Below are 21,161 nucleotides of genomic sequence, written 5' to 3' on the forward strand. Positions count from 1 at the left end.
GTCATGTAGCTTGTGTGCATTTGGGAATTCATTTGGCACAGCTGAACTGCCATTTACCTGGGAACTTCGCAGGTGAATTCTGGCTTGCACGGCCCAGAAAAGGTTGACTTGTCTGTCACAGTCATATTAATTTTACAGTGTTCAAGCATTGAAGATATATCTGAAAAGTTATGGCCATCATGATCTTTATACAGTCAGTTGAACTGGTCTGGTACATACTAAGAAGAAAAGGGTTTGCAAGAAAACTTTGTTGCTTGACAGAACTGACATGAGATGCATACTAGTGTTCGATAAAACCCATGCTTAAAGTCATGGATGGTTTTGCCTGAGTTGGATAAAGAATTTCAAGTGAAAAGTGCATGAAGCAGGACAAAACTCTTGAAGAAAATGAGATATTTATACATGTATCACAGCTGACCACAAAACGCACACAATAAAGAAAAAGACAAAAACAAAATGGCATTTTCAAATTGTTCAAACTGATTAACGCAACCATTTTTTCCTGTTAGAGTCAACCTTTTTTCTTGTTAAATTGAAACTTTTGAGGTGCAAACAAATGTATTCTTTGCGACAAACTGGCCATGTTTTCAGGCATGAAAGTGTACTGTATACTTGTACAAAGTTTGTGTGCACTGGGACATGAAATGTTATGAACGACTGTCGGATGGAATCGCGACTCAAAATACAGAAATTAGCAAGATCATGAGTTAACAATGACATACATACAAAAATGACGTACAATGATCACATTCATACTATCTTAAATCTATCTAAAACGTTATATGTATTTGTGTCTCTTTGTAAAAGAACACGCCATGCAAGCAAACCTAGTATCTTTCACACACTTGATCGCCATTTCTGCTCACAATTCAGGGGGCTTTTTTCCTCGCCATAATTGATATAGTTTTATTTTGGTGTCATCCAGTTTAATCTAAATTGATTATGTGTAAACTTTGTGACAAAAGAAATGTGGGACAGTTTGAGAGATCCTGAACCGTGAAGTGGCACCCACCTTTTGAGAGTTGATGCATCATCTATCAATCTCTCTCTGTGTCTACACACACGCACACATGTATATACAATGTCGAATTTTAGCGTCCAAAATAATTGCACCAATTTGTTACATTTTCAGTTTGTGGGACCAAAAGTGTAAGATGGTGGCACGTTTGATTTCAGTTTGTGACTGAATCCACATCAAAACTGAGGAAATAGCGTACGGGAGTGGGGTTTGCGTATGCGTGGAGGAAAGAGGTTCGTCTCTGTCCTCTCCCACCAAACAACCATTTTTCAACTCCAAACAGCAGTTTTTCACCCAATTCCCCCAATTCACAGAATCACAGAAATGTTTGGCTATAGGCTAAAAGCCTTTTGCCCTCGTAATCAGTGTCCATTTATGTGCTTTTGGATCACTTGTTGTGAACAAACCCTTGTTTAAATCTGGCATAGTGTATACTATATTTATCTACAGCTCAGTAAAGATTTAACTCTGTGGAAAATACATGGTTCTTAAACTTTTTGTCAATGTGATTTTTGAAGGCGTTTACCGATGGTGCATTGATGGTGTCATAGGAAAGGTTATTCCACAGATTTATGATACGGTTAGTAAAGAACGGTTAGTTACGAAATTAGTTTTGTTTATTTTGAAGTTGTGCCCTCGAGTTTTATCGTAGTTAGCCATAGTAAACAATGAAGAGGTGGTGCAAGGATCATAAATATTGTGCATATATATTATATACTTCAATGAGATCACCTCTTAATCTTCTAAACTCAAGGCTAGGCATATTAAAAAGAGCCAGGCGCTCCTCATAACTAAGATCACGAGTACTAATAGTATTACTAGTTATACACTTGGTAAATCTGCGTTGAACTCCTTCAATCATATTTATGTGCTTTTTAAGGTAAGGGCACCATACTGAGTTTCCATATTCAATAATGGGTCTAACCAGAGCTTTGAACAATGGAATCATAATTTCGGGAGATTTATTAGTTACAGTTCTCACAAGAAGACCAGAAATTTGATTTCCCTTTTTCACTATATTATTTATATGTGCCTCAAAGCTTAGTTCTGGGTCCATCGTGATCCCTAGATCTCTTTCCACTGTTGTACAATCCATTGTTCGAGTTACCCCCTTTTCCTGTATCGTGTACTGATACTGTGGATTATTCTTTCCAAGGTGCAGAACTTTGCATTTCTCGCTGTTAAATTGCAACAGCCAAGTATTTGTCCATTTAACCAGATTATGTATACACATTTGCAAGTGATCTCTATCTTCTATATTTCGGATGGCAGAGTAAGCCTTGGTGTCGTCTGCAAAAATTTTTACTTTACAATCTACCTCACCAGGCATACCATTTATAAAGTATATGAACAAGGTTGGGCCAAGAACACTACCTTGTGGTACACCACTAGTTACCTTAACCTTTGATGATTTACTACTATTTACACTTACAAACTGTGATCTTCCATTTAGAAAATCTCTGATCCACAATAGTAGCTTGCCTTTTATCCCATAGCCTCCTAGTTTATTCATGAGTCTGTGATGGGGAACTGTATCAAAAGCTTTCCTTAGATCAAGGTAGACTGCATCGACTGGTACCTTCTCATCTAGCATGACTAACCAATCTTGTAATGTAACAAGTAGTTGTGTAACACACGAGCGCCCTCTGGTAAATCCAAACTGTTCTCTAGATAACAGATCATGTTTGGTTAAATGTTGGCAGAGAGCGTCTCGAATAAAACCCTCAAAAACTTTACAGACAACTGATGTTAGACTGACTGGACGATAGTTACTCGCAGAATTTTTGTTACCATTCTTAAAGATAGGACGTACTTCTGCTTCTTTCCAAGCTTTTGGTATTTCACCCTTATCTAGTGTTCTATCAAACAAGATCTTAAGTGGGTGAGCAATAACTTCAGCAAGCTCTATTAATACTCGTGGGTGTATCTCATCAGGTCCTGGGGACTTTGATGGGTTTAGGCTCTTTAGAGCTTGTTTCATCTGTTCAACTGTGACCTCCACGTTGGAAATTTCAGTAACCTCTGTCTTACATGAAAACTCTGGGACATTTGCGTTACTCTCCTCGGTAAAAACACTAGCAAAAAATCTGTTTAGCACAGCTGCTTTTTCTGAGTCATTTTGTGTTAAGGTACCATCTTCCTTTATTAGATTAGCAATTTGTTCTCTTGGCAGAGTTTTACTTGCAACATAACGGAAGAATCCTTTTGGATTATGCTTAGATTCTTTAGCTAATTTAGTTTCCTTAGCTTTCACGTTTTTTCTTGACTCCCATGTTACCTGGTTTCTAGCACGTGCATACATTTTATAGTTCTCACTTGTGGGATATTTCTTATATTTTTTAAAGGCTCTACGCTTTTGATGAATTTTATCTAAAAGTGACTGGGGAATGGGATCACGTCTTTGTTTATTGGAGGGTCCTTGTTTGAATGATTTTTTTGGAATAAATTTGTTCATGGACTTTATTATTACATCATGAATAAGTTCCCAGGTTTCATCCACAGATGTCTCAATTTTCAAAAGGTCATCCCAGTTTATCTCACCTACGTAATGCTTCATGCCTTCGTAATCTCCTTTATCTAGTTGATATTTCACAGAGTGACCAGATGGATGTTCCCACTTGATCTGAACATCAAAGTAGAGGGCAGAATGGTGGCTCTTCCCTAGAGGGGGCCAGTAATCCAAAGTGTAGACGTTTTCATAAGAGTTAGTAAACAACAGATCTAGCACATTAGGTTTTTGTAAACCTCTATAATGAGTGGGCTCGGAAGCCATTTGTACAATGTAATTTTGTTGAACACAATCAAAAAATTTCGTAGCTGGGTGGTCCTCATTTTTACAACTTATCACATTTTGCCAGTCAATTTCTGGATAATTAAAATCTCCAGAGACAATAACCTTGTTTTTAAAACTGTTAAATACATAGTTTATTAGTTTAATTACACTAGCATGATCCTCATAATCTGAGTTGGGGGATCTGTACACTACACCAAAAATGATGTGCTCGTTACTACCAGGTAATGATATTTTACAAAAAATTGAAGGAGAAAAGATCCTTTCAATTTTTACAATCCTGGACACCTCCCACCCTTCCCGCACGAACAGACTGACACCTCTTCCCTTGTTGTTTGTAAAACCTGTATAACCCCTCGCCCATATTGCTTTCCTGGACAACAGAAAACCTACCAGTGAAGTTTCAAGCCCATCATAACTCTACTTTGGTGTCCAGATCAAGACTGGAGTTCACAACTCAGAATTCAAGATGGTGGCGTCCGATGCTTACTGACTGCCTACAGTGTTAGGGGGGCTATTATTGACGTTGATTAAAAGGACTCACCAAGCAAAACTGTAAGTAGAAACCTTATTTATCAAGTATGAGGATTCTCACCTGTATGAAGACCATCCAAAGAGCACAATGACATGTGAAAAACTTTTCCAGAACAAAGTTACCCCAACCAGCAACATATCAAGTTCTAGAACCTCTACTTTTGCTTTTACTGACCTTCTTAGGAGTAGGACTGCTCCTGAGCTCCACAGTGCCTCCCAGACACGAAATGCCCACACAGCCTCAGAAATCCAAGAAGCACCCTCTCAGACAAAATCCGAAGAATCCAAGTTTCACAGTCTCCTGGTCAGAACGTGGTGTTGAATGTAATACTTGTGGCCAGCGGTTTCATCTTGCCTGCCAAAGCATACCATCTGACTCTGAGGAATATGGAAGACTGGGCGAAAGTGATGTTGTATGGAGATGTGTAGTGTGTGACAATGCAAACTACAGCACAGTTGCCTTCGACCTGTTTGGACTTGATGCAGCAGCACCAAGTGCTATCCAGGGAGGAGACATCTCCTCTTTGCAAAGTCCCTCGGAAACGTCACTCTCATCGGCAGACTTTAAGCCCATCCACTCATCCACACCCTCCCGAGCTACCAGTCAAAACAAACAGTTTAACTGGCCTCTAAGACTTCTGAACATCAACTTTCAGTGCAGTCGAGGCAAGAAAGCAGAACTACAGAATCTGATTGACAGTACAAAGCCTGATATTGTAATAGGCACCGAAACATGGCTCGATTCACATGTCTGTTCTAGTGAGCTCTTCCCTCCTCACTTCACCACCTTCAAGAAGGACAGGGATTGGCTTGGTGGGGGAGTACTGATAGCTGTGGCGGGTCATCTACCATGCCAAGAGGTGGAGGAGTTGTCAGTGGATGGATGTGAACTGCTCTGGGTGAAGATCAAGCTGAAAGGAAGAAAGCAACTCCTAGTAGCCGCCTACTATAGGCCCAAAACTAGTGACGCGATCAGCCTGTTGAAGTTTGAAACCTCCATCCAACAGGTCACATCTACAAACGCTACTGTCATCATTGGAAGTGACTTCAATTTCCCTTCCTTTGATTGGCACACCAAGACGCTGAAAAGCCCAGCCAGATGTGTAGAAATCCACAACCAGTTTCTTGACCTGCTGAATGACGCTGGATACGAACAGCTCGTCACATTCCCCACAAGAGAAGAGAACATCCTAGACCTCTTCCTCACGAGCCATCCATCCCTAGTGCCGCGGATTGAGCCCCTCCCTGGACTCTCTGCCCATGATGTTGTCTACCTGGAGTTTAACACCAACCCAGCGTATCAACGCTCACCAAAACGCACAGTCCCCCAATTCTCCAAAGCGGGCTGGCCTTCACTGAAATCCTGTTCAACGGAACTCTTTGACACAGTGCTGGAAACCTTTGATACAAACAGTGATGCAGAACAACTGTGGCATACACTGAAAGAAGGTATCGCCTCCATGACAGAGAAGCATATCCCCAAGAAAACCATAGGCGGAAAAAACAACAAGCCCTGGGTAGACTATGCCACTCTGAGGATGATCCGACGACGGGACAGGCTGTACAGACAGTGGAAAAAGACCGGAAGCCAGGAAGTGCGTGCAGAACTGGAGAAGCTGAAGTGCAATGTCCAAAGAAACCTGTGCCGTTCTTACTGGAGATACACTGAGAACATGTTCAAAGACAGCACGAGTGAAAGACCAGTGACGAACAAGAAATTCTGGGCATACATTAATTAAGGCAATACGTTCAGAGGCAGCAAATGTTGCCCCACTTAAGGAAAACGGCAGACTTGTCTCAGGTGCAAAAGAGCGAGCAGAAATGCTAAACAAGCAATTTCACTCCGCCTTCAGTGCGAAAATCACCTGCAGCAAAGAGGAGTTCACCGACAGAACTGGTCTACCATCAGACCCCCAATCAGACTCTCCTACCTTAAGCGCCATAGAGATTTCAGGAGCAGGAGTTACCAAGCTCTTCAAGGACTTAACCCCAGCAAAGCTCCTGGCCCCGATGGCATCAGCCCGAGACTGCTACGTGAGCTTGCCGAAGAACTGGCTCCTGCCTTCACACTCCTGTACCAGTGCTCCCTCAACACCAGAGTAGTTCCGAGAGACTGGAGGATGGCCAACGTCACCCCAGTCTTCAAGGAAGGCGAGCACTACCGCCCAGAAAACTACCGCCCTGTTTCCCTGACCAGCATACCATGCAAAATAATGGAGCACATCATCACAAGCTCTGTTACGAACTTTGCAGAAAAGAATGGGATCATCACCGAAGCACAGTACGGATTCAGACGCCAGCGATCCTGTGAAAGCCAGCTCATTGGACTTGTAGACGAGCTCTCAGCAAACCTTGAAGCCGGAAAACAGACAGACGCTCTCATCATGGACTTTTCCAAAGCGTTCGACAAAGTCTGCCACTCCCTCCTGCTCCACAAGATCCACTCCATTGGCATCACAGAGAAAGTATACACCTGGACCAGGAAGTTCCTATCAGACAGACAGCAGTCTGTAGTGGTGGATGGAGCCACTTTCAGTCCTGTTCCTGTAGAATCTGGAGTTCCCCAAGGCTCTGTTCTTGGGCCTTGCCTGTTCCTGCTCTACATCAACGACATGCCGACTGGACTGTCTTCCACTGCTCGTCTCTTTGCTGATGATACCCTGTGCCACAAAACCATCTCCTCCACCAGCGACCAGCAAGCCCTACAAAAGGATCTGGATTGCCTTGCAGAATGGGAGCAGAAGTGGCTTATGAGCTTCCATCCAGACAAATGTCAGACACTGCGAATGAGCCGGAAGAGAGACCCCCTACCATCAGAGTACACCTTTCGTGGCCACACCCTTGATGTAGTCAGCAAATCAAAATACCTCGGCATCACCATCACTTCTGACCTTATATGGACCTCCCACATCTCCAGTGTCTCCAACCGAGCCAACAAGACCTTAGGCCTACTGAGACGGAACCTGAAAGTAGGCTCCCAGCGCATCAAACAGCAAGCCTACCAAACACTGGTCCGCCCAACCCTGGAGTATACCAGCTCTGTGTGGGACCCATATACAGAGAAGGACATTAAGAAACTTGAGGCAGTACAACGCCGGGCTGCTCGCTGGGTGACCCATCGACACAGGAAAACATCCAGTGTGCAAGACATGATGGAGACTCTTCAGTGGTCCCCCCTCAAAGAGCGAAGGAGAAAGGCAAGACTGGTTAACTTTTATAAGTTCCACAGCGGCAGTCTTATCATCAACACATGCCACAAGCCCTCTCAAAATCCTTCAGCATCCACGGGGACCCGAGGATCGCACCCAGCAGCGTACCATCTCTCCAATTGCAGGACGCTGTACAGACAAAAATCTTTCTTTCCCAGAACCATAACCAACTGGAACAGCCTTCCTGCTGAGATTGCCCTCAGCCCAACCCTGGAAGGCTGAATCCCGAATCTGATCACCTCCCCCCCACACCCCCATACCTCCCCCCTCCCCTCCCATCCCCTGGCCCAGCAACCTCTGCCTAAGGAAACCTCAGAAACACGCAAACCCCCCTTATAGTCTACAGAATCTTCACAATGATGAAGGCGGTAGTCAAGGGAAAGAAGAAGAAGACGAAATCCACTGAAAATGGGTTACAACATAATTATACCAATAGTAATATCGTTTCATACATGCACAAAAATGGCCGGTGAAATTGGTTCCTGAATTCGGGATGCTAAAATAGGACTTCACACACACACACACACACACACACACATGAGCACAACTGAACGCACACACCGGGAAGAGGGAGCTTGTCGGTTCGCTTGTGGTTGCCACGTGCACGACATGAAATTCACGTGCAGTGCAGGAGGCAAGTGATCACACACACGCGTGCGCGTGCACATGCAGAGAATGCCGATTCACCTAAGTTGATTCACATGAACGACAAGAAATTCACGTGCAGCGTGAGAGATCGTTCTAGTCAAATTTTAACGTCAGCGAATCTGCCGGCGCTGGGCTGACAGTTCCGCTCGTCACATCAGCAGACGACATGAAGGTGAGTACATCGTGTGGTGATGATTTTCTGTCTCTGTTAGTGTTACCGTACTTCGAAATTCATCATCCAAGGAGTATCATTTTTCATTTAAACTAACTTAATGATATAGCATTCTAACTTCTAAGGAATATGTTTGAATGCCTAAATTCTGGCAGTTTTTGTGCATGTATCGGTGAAACGATATTATGATTAGATGTTGTGACCCATTTTCAGTGGATTTCGACTTTTATTTTGTACGTTATTTTACTCAAATTTTTATGTGGATTCTGGGTCGCTAAACTAACGTAGTCGGTCCCACAAACTATGAAAATGTAACCAATAGCTGCAACGATTTAGGGCTGACGCTAAAATAGGACTTGACCAAACTTAAAAACTTGATGATAAAAGAAACATCTGTTGAAGTAAAACTGAGTAGTAGAATAAAATAGTATGGGGAAACTTCGCGGATGGGTCTTCACCGGCACTGGTTTGCGTTCACTCTTTTCAGTGGTCTGTTTAAAAAGAAACAAAACTTGATGATAAAAGAAACATCTGAAGTAAAACTGAGTAGTGGAATAGTAAGGGAAACTTCGCGGATAGGTCTTCACCGGCACTGGTTTGCGTTCACTCTTTCCAGTCGTCTGTTTAAAAAAAAGAAAAAAAGAAGAAAATAACGGTGTTAAATATGCGTGAGTTTCGTCTTAAGATAAAAAAAAAAAAGCTTTGTTGTATTTTGCATCCAGCGGAAGAATGTGTAGAAATGGAAAGAAAGAAAGAAAATAGGCAATATCCACATTTCTTCCCCTGTGTTCTTTCCACTCAGTTTCGTTCCGAACACGGAAAATTGTAAATCTGCTAAATCATAATTATAACAATTAAGCCGTTTCAGTTTCAGTAGCTCAAGGAGGCGTCACTGCGCTCGGACACATCCATATACGCTACACCACATCTGCCAAGCAGATGCCTGACCAGCAGCGTAACCCAACGCGCTTAGTCAGGCCTTGAGGGGGAAAAAAGTGAATAAATAATAAGCTTATACAAATTAATAACTATAATGTTAAAACAAGAAAAGAAAAAAAAGGTAGTAGTAATAATAATAAAAATAAATTAACAATAATAAATAAATAAATAAATAAATAACAATGATGATAAATAAGCAAATAGATGTAACAATAACTATAGATGTAACAAGATCTATAACAATTAAGGCTAATATATACTCTACATTTCTTCCTCTATCAGATAACGTAAAGGTCAAAGAGCGGTTCGAGAGGAAGAAATGTATAGTATTCTGGCAATGTTATTAACCAGTTTAAACTATTTTCTGTTATCGTACTAGTAAGCACTGACACCGGAATTTATGACATCAGTTTTCACTGGTAGCTTGGAAACCGTACCGCGAAGGTTGCTTTTTATACAGGCTAATTTTGGATGCTTATATTCAGTGTGTTTCTTCCCAGCATTATTTTATGGTCTCAAGAACAGACACTGGTCTCATTTCTAGGGAATTCTAGCTTTTCAGAGTTGATGTTCACTGTTCCGAGTTGCAACCCTTGATCCCTCGCCTCCCAACCCCATAGCCCCCCCCCCCCCCCCCCCGCCCCCTCCTTTTTTTTTTCTTTCTATTTTTAAATGCCGTGGACGAAGGGCCTAGTGGGTACCCGTTAAGTCTAAAAAAAACAATCGTTTTTTTTCTCCCCACGAGGTGCGAAATGCCGTAAAGAGATAAACCTGCCGCAAGACAGTCTTATTGTAATTTATTTGGTTTTGAAGGAATAATTATAACCTGCTTTGCAAGAAGAAAAACACCAAACAGGAACTGATAAAAACCAATAAAAATGTATGAAAACGAAACAGAGTGCGAGAAAAAGCGATAAACCTAAATATGAACGACCCAATGGTTTTAAAATACTCGTGCAGTGTTTGACTGAGGACATGCGCGTGCACACGAACACCATGAATTTGTATGTTGACATGCTTTTTTTTAAAGAATAAACATCTCGCTAATTGGAATAAATGAAGCAAGATGGGCGGCTAATTTATCCACACTTCAGTTCTGTTCTCCCGGCGACCACTCCCAATATTAAGTTGACCTGGTCCGCACGTGGGGTGAACCATAGACACTGATCACACACACCTTCCGTTTTGAGGGGAAACATTGTGGATATTGCCGGAGGGGCAGCATTCTGGGATCTTGCAATATTGGCACTGACGGAAACATCGGTAGCGCTGAAGAAAACACGGCAATTAGGACCTCATATTCCGCATGACTCGTCAGTCCGCGACTATTATCGATCACGAAGCTTGTTGCTTTTGTCTCGGATCAGATATATGCGGGCGTGTATATGAAGATTGTTAAACACGGTTGAATTGATTTTGCACATATTAGTCAGCAACGTATACTGATGCCTTACTTGTACAGAAACACCCTTTTTCTTTTACTATTATTTTTCCTCTTTATCCTCCATTTTATTCTTTCTACTTGTTTCCTTTTTTGCAATTTTTTTTTTTAAATTGTGAAGGCATGGTGAAAAACTTGTAGCTTATCCTTTTACCCTCAATAAAACATTCCAGTTTGAACTGCGAGTTCGAGTTTTCTCTTTCACTCTCTCTGTGCTCTCTCGCCCTCTTTACATCTGCCCCACTCGATCATTCTCTCACGCCAACCGTAGTTAACCATAGTTGGAAAAAAAAAACCCCAAAAAACCTATATCGTTTTGTTTTTTTGTTGGTTATATTTTCCCCACTACTCACTTCGCAATACAAGCATTGCAGCTAGTACTTATCCCACACTGTTTCACCAAGCATTGTTGGTGTGAATTTTACTTTTCTTTGTTCTTCGATCGGCTAAGATATTGCGTCCTTTGTCTGCGGATGGTACATGCAGTTACAAAGACGCCAGATACCTAACCCCGTAACTGTGGAAACACTCATTTATAGAGTACACTTCGGGAGGGGTGCGTGGCTGTTACGAAGGGCAAGTCGGTGTGGGTGATTAACTCTAAAACCACGGGCATGTAATGAAATCGGATTGGAAACTTTTATTCAAGAAAATTGAGTATGCTCAATTCATTGAAGAAAATTAGGCGTGTTTAATCACTGGACAACACATATTAGCAGTTCAGTATATGCTGCGGGTTCTGTTGGATTATGGATGGTTTGTTCATGTATGTCACTTTGTGCATGATGTCCAATTTTAAGTTGATCTCGTTTGATTCTGTGTGAAGGAAATGACACGTTTTGGTTTTGTCATCGGCCTTTTCTCTGCTAAATCAACTTTTGGATTGATTCTGTTTGTGCAGATGTGGGTGGTTATGCTGGCTGTTTTCACAGCCACGGTACAGGCATACAGAGATCGCCTTTCCGACTCCGGCGGCCCTAATTCTGAGTATGCCTCTACTCGCTGGCGCAACCAGAATGACAACTCCCACTTCCTGCAGTCTCTACGTCATCAGTTCCCTGACCACCCCCATCTCCACCCGTCTTCACTATCTGAACAGAACCCTTACAATGTCCAGCGTCAGCTTCACGAACTTGGAGCAGGTCACCTGGCGTATGATATACCTGTGTTAAAACATCACACTGGCTCCTCCAACGAACGTTCCGACGGTCACCCCAGCCTTTCTGTTTATTCTAAAAGCAGCGGTACTCCCAGAGGCCAGTCTGACCATGACAGTGTGTTCGGCGAACAGTCCTACGGCACGTCTTCATACAGTGACCAGTCTTACGGGAGCCGTTCATCTGATGGCGACCATTCCGAACACATTGACAGATCTCACAGAGACACAATGGCTGAGGGTTCCGGGGCTTCCAAGCTTAACAAACTTTCAAGTCAGCCTGGATCTGGTTCAGCCACAAAGCGTGGGCCATGGGGTCCCGTCCACACATTGCCTGACAGTAGCTCAAGACTGCGCAGCCTCTACAGGCTGCTTGACAATCTGAGACACGGAAGTACAGAGCAAGGCACCAAGGGTTCTAGCAGCTTACAGCAGGGTGGGGCTGAAAACTTCAAACATCAGGTCAGTAAAAAATATCATGGACAGTTTCTACACAATCCTGTGGAACCAGACCTTGGTAAAGCCTTGTCAGGAGGACGTTTGCAGAAAGACGGTAACGGCATGAAACAGGACATGTCAGGGGAGATCGAAACTGAGCGCAGATTGAAAGTGGATCAGCCGATCTACTTAATGAAGGAAGATGGGCTGTATGATCTACTTGGAAATGACCTGTCGCAGAACTTCCAGGGCAGGGGCAGAGGACCCACGGACACGAACCAGTCAGGCAAAGTACTTCAGAGAAGCCATTCAGGACAGGAACACTCCAACTCTAACGTCGGGCGAGGGGGGCAAAACGATAACCATTTCAGAAACGAGGAAGAATCCCACACCAGCAAAACGCACCCAGAAAGCGACACCGAAATCCTCGGTGGAAAAAACCAGGACAAACTCGGTGAAGATGTCGGCAAAAAGCGTGCAGCTGAAGTGACTGAAAACCGTGGCAAAAGGAATCACTCGGGAGACAAAGACAACGTTGAGGGTGAAACACTCACACAAAGCGAAAGCGAACTGGAAAACATGGACAGAAACTACCCCCAGTACAGAAACCCTACGGCTGAAATGATCAACTTAAAAGACCGGTTTGCCTGGCCTGACAGTGAGAATAACTCGAGCGATGACATGATTAGTGAACAAAATAATCTGAGAAAACGTGACTCGGACACACCTGATGCAGCTGAAGATGAAGACAGCTCGGAATCCAGTCCTGACTTTCCGCGAGACATGACTGTCTTTCTGTTAAGGTTCAGCGAATGGCTGGATGATATGGAACATGAGGGTTCTGCTGGCGGAAACAGCTCAGACAATGAAACTGTGTCCAGAGTTGACCGGGATTATCGGGAGGAAGACGGCAAAATAGGACTAAATGATACAGTTGACAATGTTGGGTCCCAGAATAAAAGCGACACTCGTGATGGCAGACCTCGGGCCCAAGATGGCACCGTTGGTAATGAAACCCGTGGACGTAACGACACAGCTGTTAACTCGGAAGGGAAAGTCTCTGACCAGATTGCTAACGGGACCTCTGTCGAACTTGATGATGCAGCCTCAGACCTCGATGATAAAACTTCTGACCAACTTGATGTCAAAGCCACTGACCAACTATTTCCTAGCCAAGAAGCCGGTAGTAACAAACACTCCCATTCTAGAGTCTACCCCAAGGCCTCTCACGAAGTGCAAAGAAAAGGAATCAACCTTGATCCCCTCAAGCCAGTCGATAGAAAACGTGGGTCCGTGGACACAGAAGCTGAAGGAGATACCGAGCTCTTTGATCGAGTGATCAGTCCCACACTGGCCAGCGCCGCTGAGCCTGGAGACGGACACCTCATGGGTCGAGCGGCTCCCCCAGTTCCTCAAATCAGTTTCCCGATTCCAGTGAGCAAGTACGAGTGTCCGGAAGGGTCGTTCCTGTCCGACATCCGGTCGTGGATGGATGTTGACATGTGGGTGTACACGAACCTCGGTGTTCGGAACTTCCTGTTCTCCTGTCGGAACCTTTCGTCGTGCATGCAGGTGGATCACGTGAATTGTTCGTGGGCAGGTGAGTTCTGGGACTGGTGTATTTGTCTTCGTGACTCTGTGTGTGTGTGTGTGTGTACGCCATGTCTACGCTGTGTGTGTGTGTGTGTGTGTGTACGCCATGCCGGTGTCTGCGCTGTGTGTGTGTACGCTATATATTCTACTCCAGCTCTGTGTGTGTGTGTGATAGCTGTGTGCTTGTTCCCATTTGGATACTGTGCCATCTTTCCATACCGCTCATTGTCTGTCACTATGCACCGTTTCATATCCCAAATGTTTCTTGGAAAACTGAACCTGTCGGGTTGTTTTTTTTCCAGGGTAACAACTTACGTGTTTTGCCTGCTGCCGGTACGTAACTTGCATTACTTTTAGCCAGGAATTTCGTACTGAAAGTGTATGAAGTTTCAAGCAGCTGCATTTTGCTGTTCCTTGAAGCTTTAAAAAAAATTTATCAAGGTTTTAGCATAGCTTTGAATGTTTGCATCTGTAACGATTTTTATTCCTGTACATTGATCACACAAATGTATTAAATGCGATTAGCGCCGCAGGGTACACGCATATTTAAATGTACATTTGTTTTCGGCCGGCTTATATTTCATCTGCTAATGCCTGAACTCCCTCCGTGTATATACGCACGCAGATCAGACATACGCGGTAAAGATCCTGTAATCCATGTCAGCGTTCAGTGGGTTATGGAAACAAGAACATACCTAGCATGCACCCCCCCCCCCCCTCCCCCGAAAACGGAGTACGGCAGCATACATGGCGGGGTAAGAACGGTCATACACGTAAAAGCCCACTCGTGTAGACGTGGGAGTTGCAGTCCACGAAGGAAGTTTCGGCTTTTTGCATTCCAAAAGGAGAAAGGAAATCCAGTTTCTACAAGAACAATGACCGCTGAATGGTAGTCTCGACGAGGGGGTGGGGAAAAGCTGTGTAAGCGTTAATACCTTTGACCATTAATTGCATACAGTGAGCGAGCGTAATGAGATGCAGTTACTATTGATGTCATTGACTTAAGCTTTCCTTAGTGCTGGTGACGAAAATCGGTACCATGAACTGAACTTAATTTTTGAATAAACACCATTGATAGTTTGATATGACATGTTTTCTTCAACTGCATTGCTAGCCACTGTTTTCAAGGCCTATAAAACGTGGATGGATTTGCTCGGAGTTGCAGAGCTAAAAACAGACACCAACAGTCTCCGCCGTGTTACGGGAGAAGCCACTGAGTAGGTGACTTGGAATATTTAGTTTACCATTTTGAGGTGGAGATGACATGGCGCTGTCTGAATACCTGTGTCTGACGTTTCTCTGCCGCAGGTGAGAGGCGGGGCCACCAAAACACCAGCTTCAGCTGCCATGGACCTTCCGTCATCAGCGGCTGGCAGATGTCCACACATCCCGACCCCATGGAAACGGGCTACGAGATGGCTTTCCGCTGCTGCCCCATCCTGAGTGCCCCATGTAACGACATGCACCCCGTTCCGTCCCGCATACCCCCTTCCTCTCTCTTAACTCACTCAGTACGGCCAGTCCTCTCTTCTCCTCTACACAGACCCCTCGGATGTCCAGTGGGTGTCTCAATGACCCAACCTTTAGCTTCCGTCGTCAGAATTGTATTCTTTGTCAACATTCACCTCGTCAGTATAAGAGCCTTCCACTTGCAATATTTTGATGATGGTAACTGGGATGAAACGCTGTTAACGTCGTCTCTTTCGCCGTTCGTATGGAGAGAGTTAAACACAAGCACGCCCGCGCACGCACGCACGCACTCTCCTCACTTCGACCAACTGAGAAAAGTGCACTTCGGATGTTCGGTTTAATTAACAGATGTATTGTGTTGCCCGAAAAATATGCTGAAGTTTTTTTTTCACTTGTCAATACCTGTTTGGATAATTTCAGTCGAGAAAATTGCTGTGATTACGCTTTCAGCTAAGTTGGGTTTGGTGTTGGATGAACAGCTTAGTGCTTGTGTGCCACAAAATTTGAAAGGAAATTTAATCCGTTTGCCCTGTTTGGTGTGTGGTAATACAGTAATGTATCATGTTAGATCACAGCTTGTTTTACAGTGTCAAACGAAACCAGTAACCCCCAGCAAAACACACACACACACACACACACACACACACACACACACACAGATGTAAGGTCAAGATACCCAAAGTTCGATGAATTCAATTTTCCTCCTAGCACAAAATAGCTTGTGAAAACAGAACAGTGACGGGCATCGATATTTTAACTTTATCAGCTTCGAATACAATTTTTCAAACATTCTAAAACATTGGTACCCCTATTATATTTCTAATGCATGTTTCGTCTTCACACTCTGCCAATTTCAGTTTGCTGTGTGCCACTTGACCATGCAGTCTTATGTCTATACACACAGTCGCTGAAGCACATCGATTCTCACACTGAATGTACAAACGCACAGCTCCACAATATTCATCTCGCTTAGAGCCCACTCGGCTGATCTTCCAACCCAATTGCCCTGATGGAATCTTGCGTCTATGACGTTGGAATTTTTGTTGGATGTCTCAAAATAGGTAAACTGAATGTCTGTGAGCGTCATTCACTGAGCATTTATCTTGTTCCTTCTCCTTTTCTTATCCTAATTTTTCTCCTTATTACTATTCTTCTTTTTCCTCCTTCGTCCTTATTCCTTCTCCTTTCCTTTCTTTTTCCTTTTTCTTCCTTCCTCCTTTCTTCTTTCTCTTATCAATATATCATTACTACTACTATTGTTACTGTTATTACTACTACTACTAGTAATAGTAATATCATTATGTTTAGGGAAGCCCCCAGTGAAGATGAGCGAGTGCGTGCGGATTTCTGACGTGAACGTCGTGTGGGGCGACTTCAACTTCACTGTACCGGACGGTTCGGTGCTGTACAGGGTGTTCACCCTCGAAGACGCTTTCAGGTGATTCAGTTGTAACCACACGATATGTGTAAAGTGTTTTTGTTGTTGTTGTTGTTACCACAGATTTGTGTGTGAAATTCGGACTGCTCTTAACTTCCCAGCCGGTTCAAAACTAGTGATTAATTTTCTTGTATTTTGTATTTCTTTTTTATCACAACAGATTTCTCTGTGTGAAATTCGGGCTGCTCTCCCCAGGGAGAGTGCGTCGCTACACGACAGCGCCACCCATTTTTAAAATTTTTTTCCCTGCGTGCAGTTTTGTTTTTCCTATTGAAGTGGATTTTTTTAAACAGAATTTTGCCAGGAACAACCCTTTGGTTGCCGTGGGTTCTTTTACGTGCGCTAAGTGCATGCTGCACACGGGACCTCGGTTTATCGTCTCATCCGAATGACTAGCGTCCAGACCACCGCTCAAGGTCCAGTGGAGGGGGAGAAAATATCGGCGGCTGAGCCGTGATTCGAACCAGCGCGCTCAGATTCTCGGCTTCCTAGGCGGACGCGTTACCTCTTGGCCATCACTCCACACTCTTTATAGAAGAGTTGCCAGGGACATGTACACTAAACCCCGGCTTGTGTTGTCCGTCGTGGGATCTATGTCAGTGTGCCAAGTGCATCCTGCGTACAGTACTTGGACCTCGGGTTTGTTTCGTTCGAAAGACTAGCATCCAGACCACCACTCATGGTCGAGTGGACTGAGGTTGATTAGTCATGTGTCTGCCCGGCTGTGAGGTCCAGCTGGCAATGATTTCAAAGGGTGTGGGTGTGTGCATTTTGTGACCACAGGATTTATAAGCCACATGATGTATCTATAGCTTTGTCACAGTTGGTCGTCGTAAGTTCAAGAATGTTTGTGTGAGTACCACTGGAGAACCGTATAGCGCTAAACCTTTACAACCAGGCAGCCGTGCAACTGCAGACAAAATTGAAGGATTTGCTGCGTTTTGGGGAGTGGGGTGGGAGCGAGGGGTGGAAACTTAAAATCGAGAATTAGACACAGGTACTAATAATACAGTGGGGAAAAATGCTCGCGGTGTAGAAAAAATATCAGCAAGAGTATGAGATTAGAGTTTAACACAGACAAGACAGGTGGTGGACGGGCTCAACAGCCGAGAGGTTAGAGCATTGGACTTTCAATCTACGGGTCCCTGGTTCGAATCTCGGTAACGGCGCCTGGTGGGTAAAGAGTGGAGATTTTTCCGATCTCCCAGGTCAACATATGTGCAGGACTGCTAATGCCTGAACCCCCTCCGTATGTATACGCACGCAGATCAGACATACGCGGTAAAGATCCTGTAATCCATGTCAGCGTTCAGTGGATTATGGAAACAAGAATATACCCAGCATGCACTCCCCCTCCATCCCCGCCCCCCAAAAAACGGAGTATGGCTGCCTACATGGCGGGATAAAAACAACCCCCACCCCCAAAAAACCGTCTTACACATGAAATGTTACACTTCTGTATGAGTATGTGTGCGTAACTGAATACTGATTGACACAGGAAACGAATGACGAGCGCCCAATGGCAGCTGTCAGTCGGCTCTACCCAGGTAGGCAGCCTTTTGTGCAAACGACTCCGTGTTTGTAGAGCGCTTAGAGCTTTCAAACCGAGGACAGGCGCGATGGAAGTATCTGTATCATCATCGTCATAGCTTATTCCTCAGTAGTACTGTTCCCCCCAGCTCGTGTCTGGACCTTTTCTATGAACTTTTTCTTCGTTCGTGGACTGCGTTTTTACGTGTATGACCGTTTTTACCCCGCCATGTAGGCAGCCATACTCCGTTTTCGGAGTGTGCATGCTGGTATGTTTCCATAACTCACCCAACGCTGACATGGATTACAGGATCGTTAACGTGCCTGTTCTGTTTGCGTATAGACACGAAGGGGGTTCAGGTACAAGCAGGTCTGCACATATGTTGACTTGGGAGATCGGAAAAAATCTCCACCCTTTACCCACCAGGCGACGTTACCGAGATTCGAATCCGGGAACCTCGGAATGAAAGTCCAACGCTTTGACCACTCGGCTGTTGCGCCCGTCTTTCTGTGAACTCGATACTGCTCTGGTTGTGGGGGTCCCGGATTGGTCTGGCGTCTGCTGTAGGCACCATGCCGCAATGTCTGTTCTGTTCCACAATTCTGTTCCTTTCGAAAAATGCAAATATAGTTATCGCCCGAGGTTTGAAATGTTCCCACTTTAAACGATTGCCGAGGAAAATGCGTTTTGGACCATAGCTGGACATAGCCAGAAAGGCCACGGGTATAGGAAAAAATATGGAGGCAAATTCTTCACATCTGTGCAGCAAACCACCCATCGTGTATAGGTTTGCTATAACTGTATCGTGTCAACAACATAAAAATTGATAGTGCATGTGACAAAACCGCTTACTGTGCTTATTTTTGACGAGTGGACAGAATTACGAACCAAAAAGTCTACTTAGTATTAGAGGAATTCCTGTCTTTTGAACTATTTGTATTTGGTTAGTGATTTACTTGATGGACTAGAGAAATCCATTTATTTAGGTTTTATTTGAATACGGTAAAACTTGGTTAGTAGCTTATCCTTCACATGACTGAAATGATAAAATCGGATCAATGTGATCTTTACATGCTAAAGATTTTTTTTTTTTTTTTAGCTAAAAATAATTCGCATTTCTGCACTTTCAGAGAACGAATATTCTCCTTTGAATATTGCAAGCCATCGCTGTGAGAAGCTCGAGGTCACATCCTAAGCAAGGTGAGTTTCGTGATGTTTCGCTTCCGCCCAAACCTCAGCACAAAACTTGTGTATCAAAGCCTGGGTCTCTGCTAGTGGTTTTCCCGTCCATTCTACAATGATTGTCAGTACATCGTTTTTTTAATTTTATTTATTTATTTATTTTTTGTGGGGTGGGGTGGGGTGGTGGTTGTTGTTGTTGTTGTTGTTGTCTTCCTCTCCGTGCTCTTTCCTCCACAGGAGTGTCGTGATTCTGGGGTAGGTAGGCCTAACTGCGAACGATCCAGTCCAAGAAACCAGCTCAGCGTGTGTATGTACAGACAACAGGTTGTACGATCATCAAATGTAGCTCTTCTGTTTTTTGAAGGTTTTCTCCGATTGATTGCACCACGGAGATAGTCTTCTCATTTTCAACTTTTTTTTTTTTAAATCGACGGTCGAAATAGCACGGGTGCCTGAGGGTGAATGCGAACGGGCAAGTCTGATTGCGAACGATGGGTTTGGGTACATGTGGATAATTAAAACAGAAGCAGGTCTTGAACTCGGACATAACACGTTATAGGAACTTTGCACTATTGTATTGTTTGATCACACAGGCACATAATTATTTTAAATCAATCTATTAAAGATTAAAAAAAAATAAAAAAACTTTAGATTTAGTGTATTCCTCAAATGGGGATTTCCCCCCATTTTCTATCATCTCAGTCAATTGGTAAACTGTTATAGTGCAAACATCAACTCTTATTCCAGCTTTGTGGGGTCCCACACACTTTCTGAAGAAAATATTTCAACGCAAATGTTCGTTGCCAAATTGCAACAACCCTGTCATTTCAAACTCCGTCCCAAGCGTCACTTTCAATGCTATGTTGTATGAAGGCCACGCCTCTCGTTTTTTGCATCCACCCTCCGCCGGCCCCCACACCCCGTCCCCCCTCCGCCCCCCTTACCCCCACTCCCTTCCGAAAAAAGTGGTTACCACAACGCACAAAAAGGAAATTAGCTAAACTGATTTTATAGCGAGAATGGGTCTGAGAAGACCAACGATTCTGATAGTGGAATTTACTCCAGCTTTTATTTTCTGCCTTGCTCGTCATTTTTCTTTTTCCTTTTTTTTCTTTTCTAGAAAGCCAGGATTTGTTCTGTCCTTTTTTATGGACTTTATAACTGAGCACTGTATCTTTGTGTACAGGGCGTGTGAGTTGGCTGTTGGCAATTTGATTTTGTACTACTGCTGTATACTTGTCTTTTCCTTCCATGTTTGTGTATTTTAGAACACAGGCACAAGAAAATGTACGCTATGTATTGTGATCATGATTGTCTTTTGCGCGTTTCAGATGGTGCCTTTGTCAGTGCGGACTTAAAGCAGATATGAACTGGTTAAAAATGAAGATGGATTACAATCTGAAGTATTGTAAACTAAAAGAAAAAAAAAAGGCAGTATGAAAACTGTGCGTGCGTGGTTTTTTTAATTTCTCTGTGTGTGTGTGTTGGAGGGGGGCTTTCTACTACTACTCTCCATTTTCACAATGAGTATAACTGCGTGAGTGGTACACTGCCTGTGAGCCTAGTTACGTATGAATATTGACCGTCGTGGTTTCCAGGTG

General features: G+C 43.8%; 1 protein-coding gene across 1 annotated transcript; it reads left to right on the plus strand.

Moving 5' to 3' along the window:
* Window positions 1-8,280: 8,280 nt before the first annotated feature.
* Window positions 8,281-21,006, plus strand: LOC143278110 (uncharacterized). Its single transcript, XM_076583140.1, has 6 exons — window positions 8,281-8,372; window positions 11,654-13,946; window positions 15,248-15,391; window positions 16,718-16,847; window positions 19,509-19,578; window positions 20,892-21,006. The coding sequence occupies exons 1-5, from the start codon at window positions 8,367-8,369 to the stop codon at window positions 19,549-19,551; spliced, it is 2,616 nt and encodes an 871-aa protein (XP_076439255.1). The 5' UTR covers window positions 8,281-8,366; the 3' UTR covers window positions 19,552-19,578; window positions 20,892-21,006.
* Window positions 21,007-21,161: the final 155 nt, after the last annotated feature.

Source organism: Babylonia areolata, chromosome 35 (genome assembly GCF_041734735.1).
Source record: "Babylonia areolata isolate BAREFJ2019XMU chromosome 35, ASM4173473v1, whole genome shotgun sequence".
Taxonomy (NCBI): Eukaryota; Metazoa; Mollusca; class Gastropoda; order Neogastropoda; family Buccinidae; genus Babylonia; species Babylonia areolata.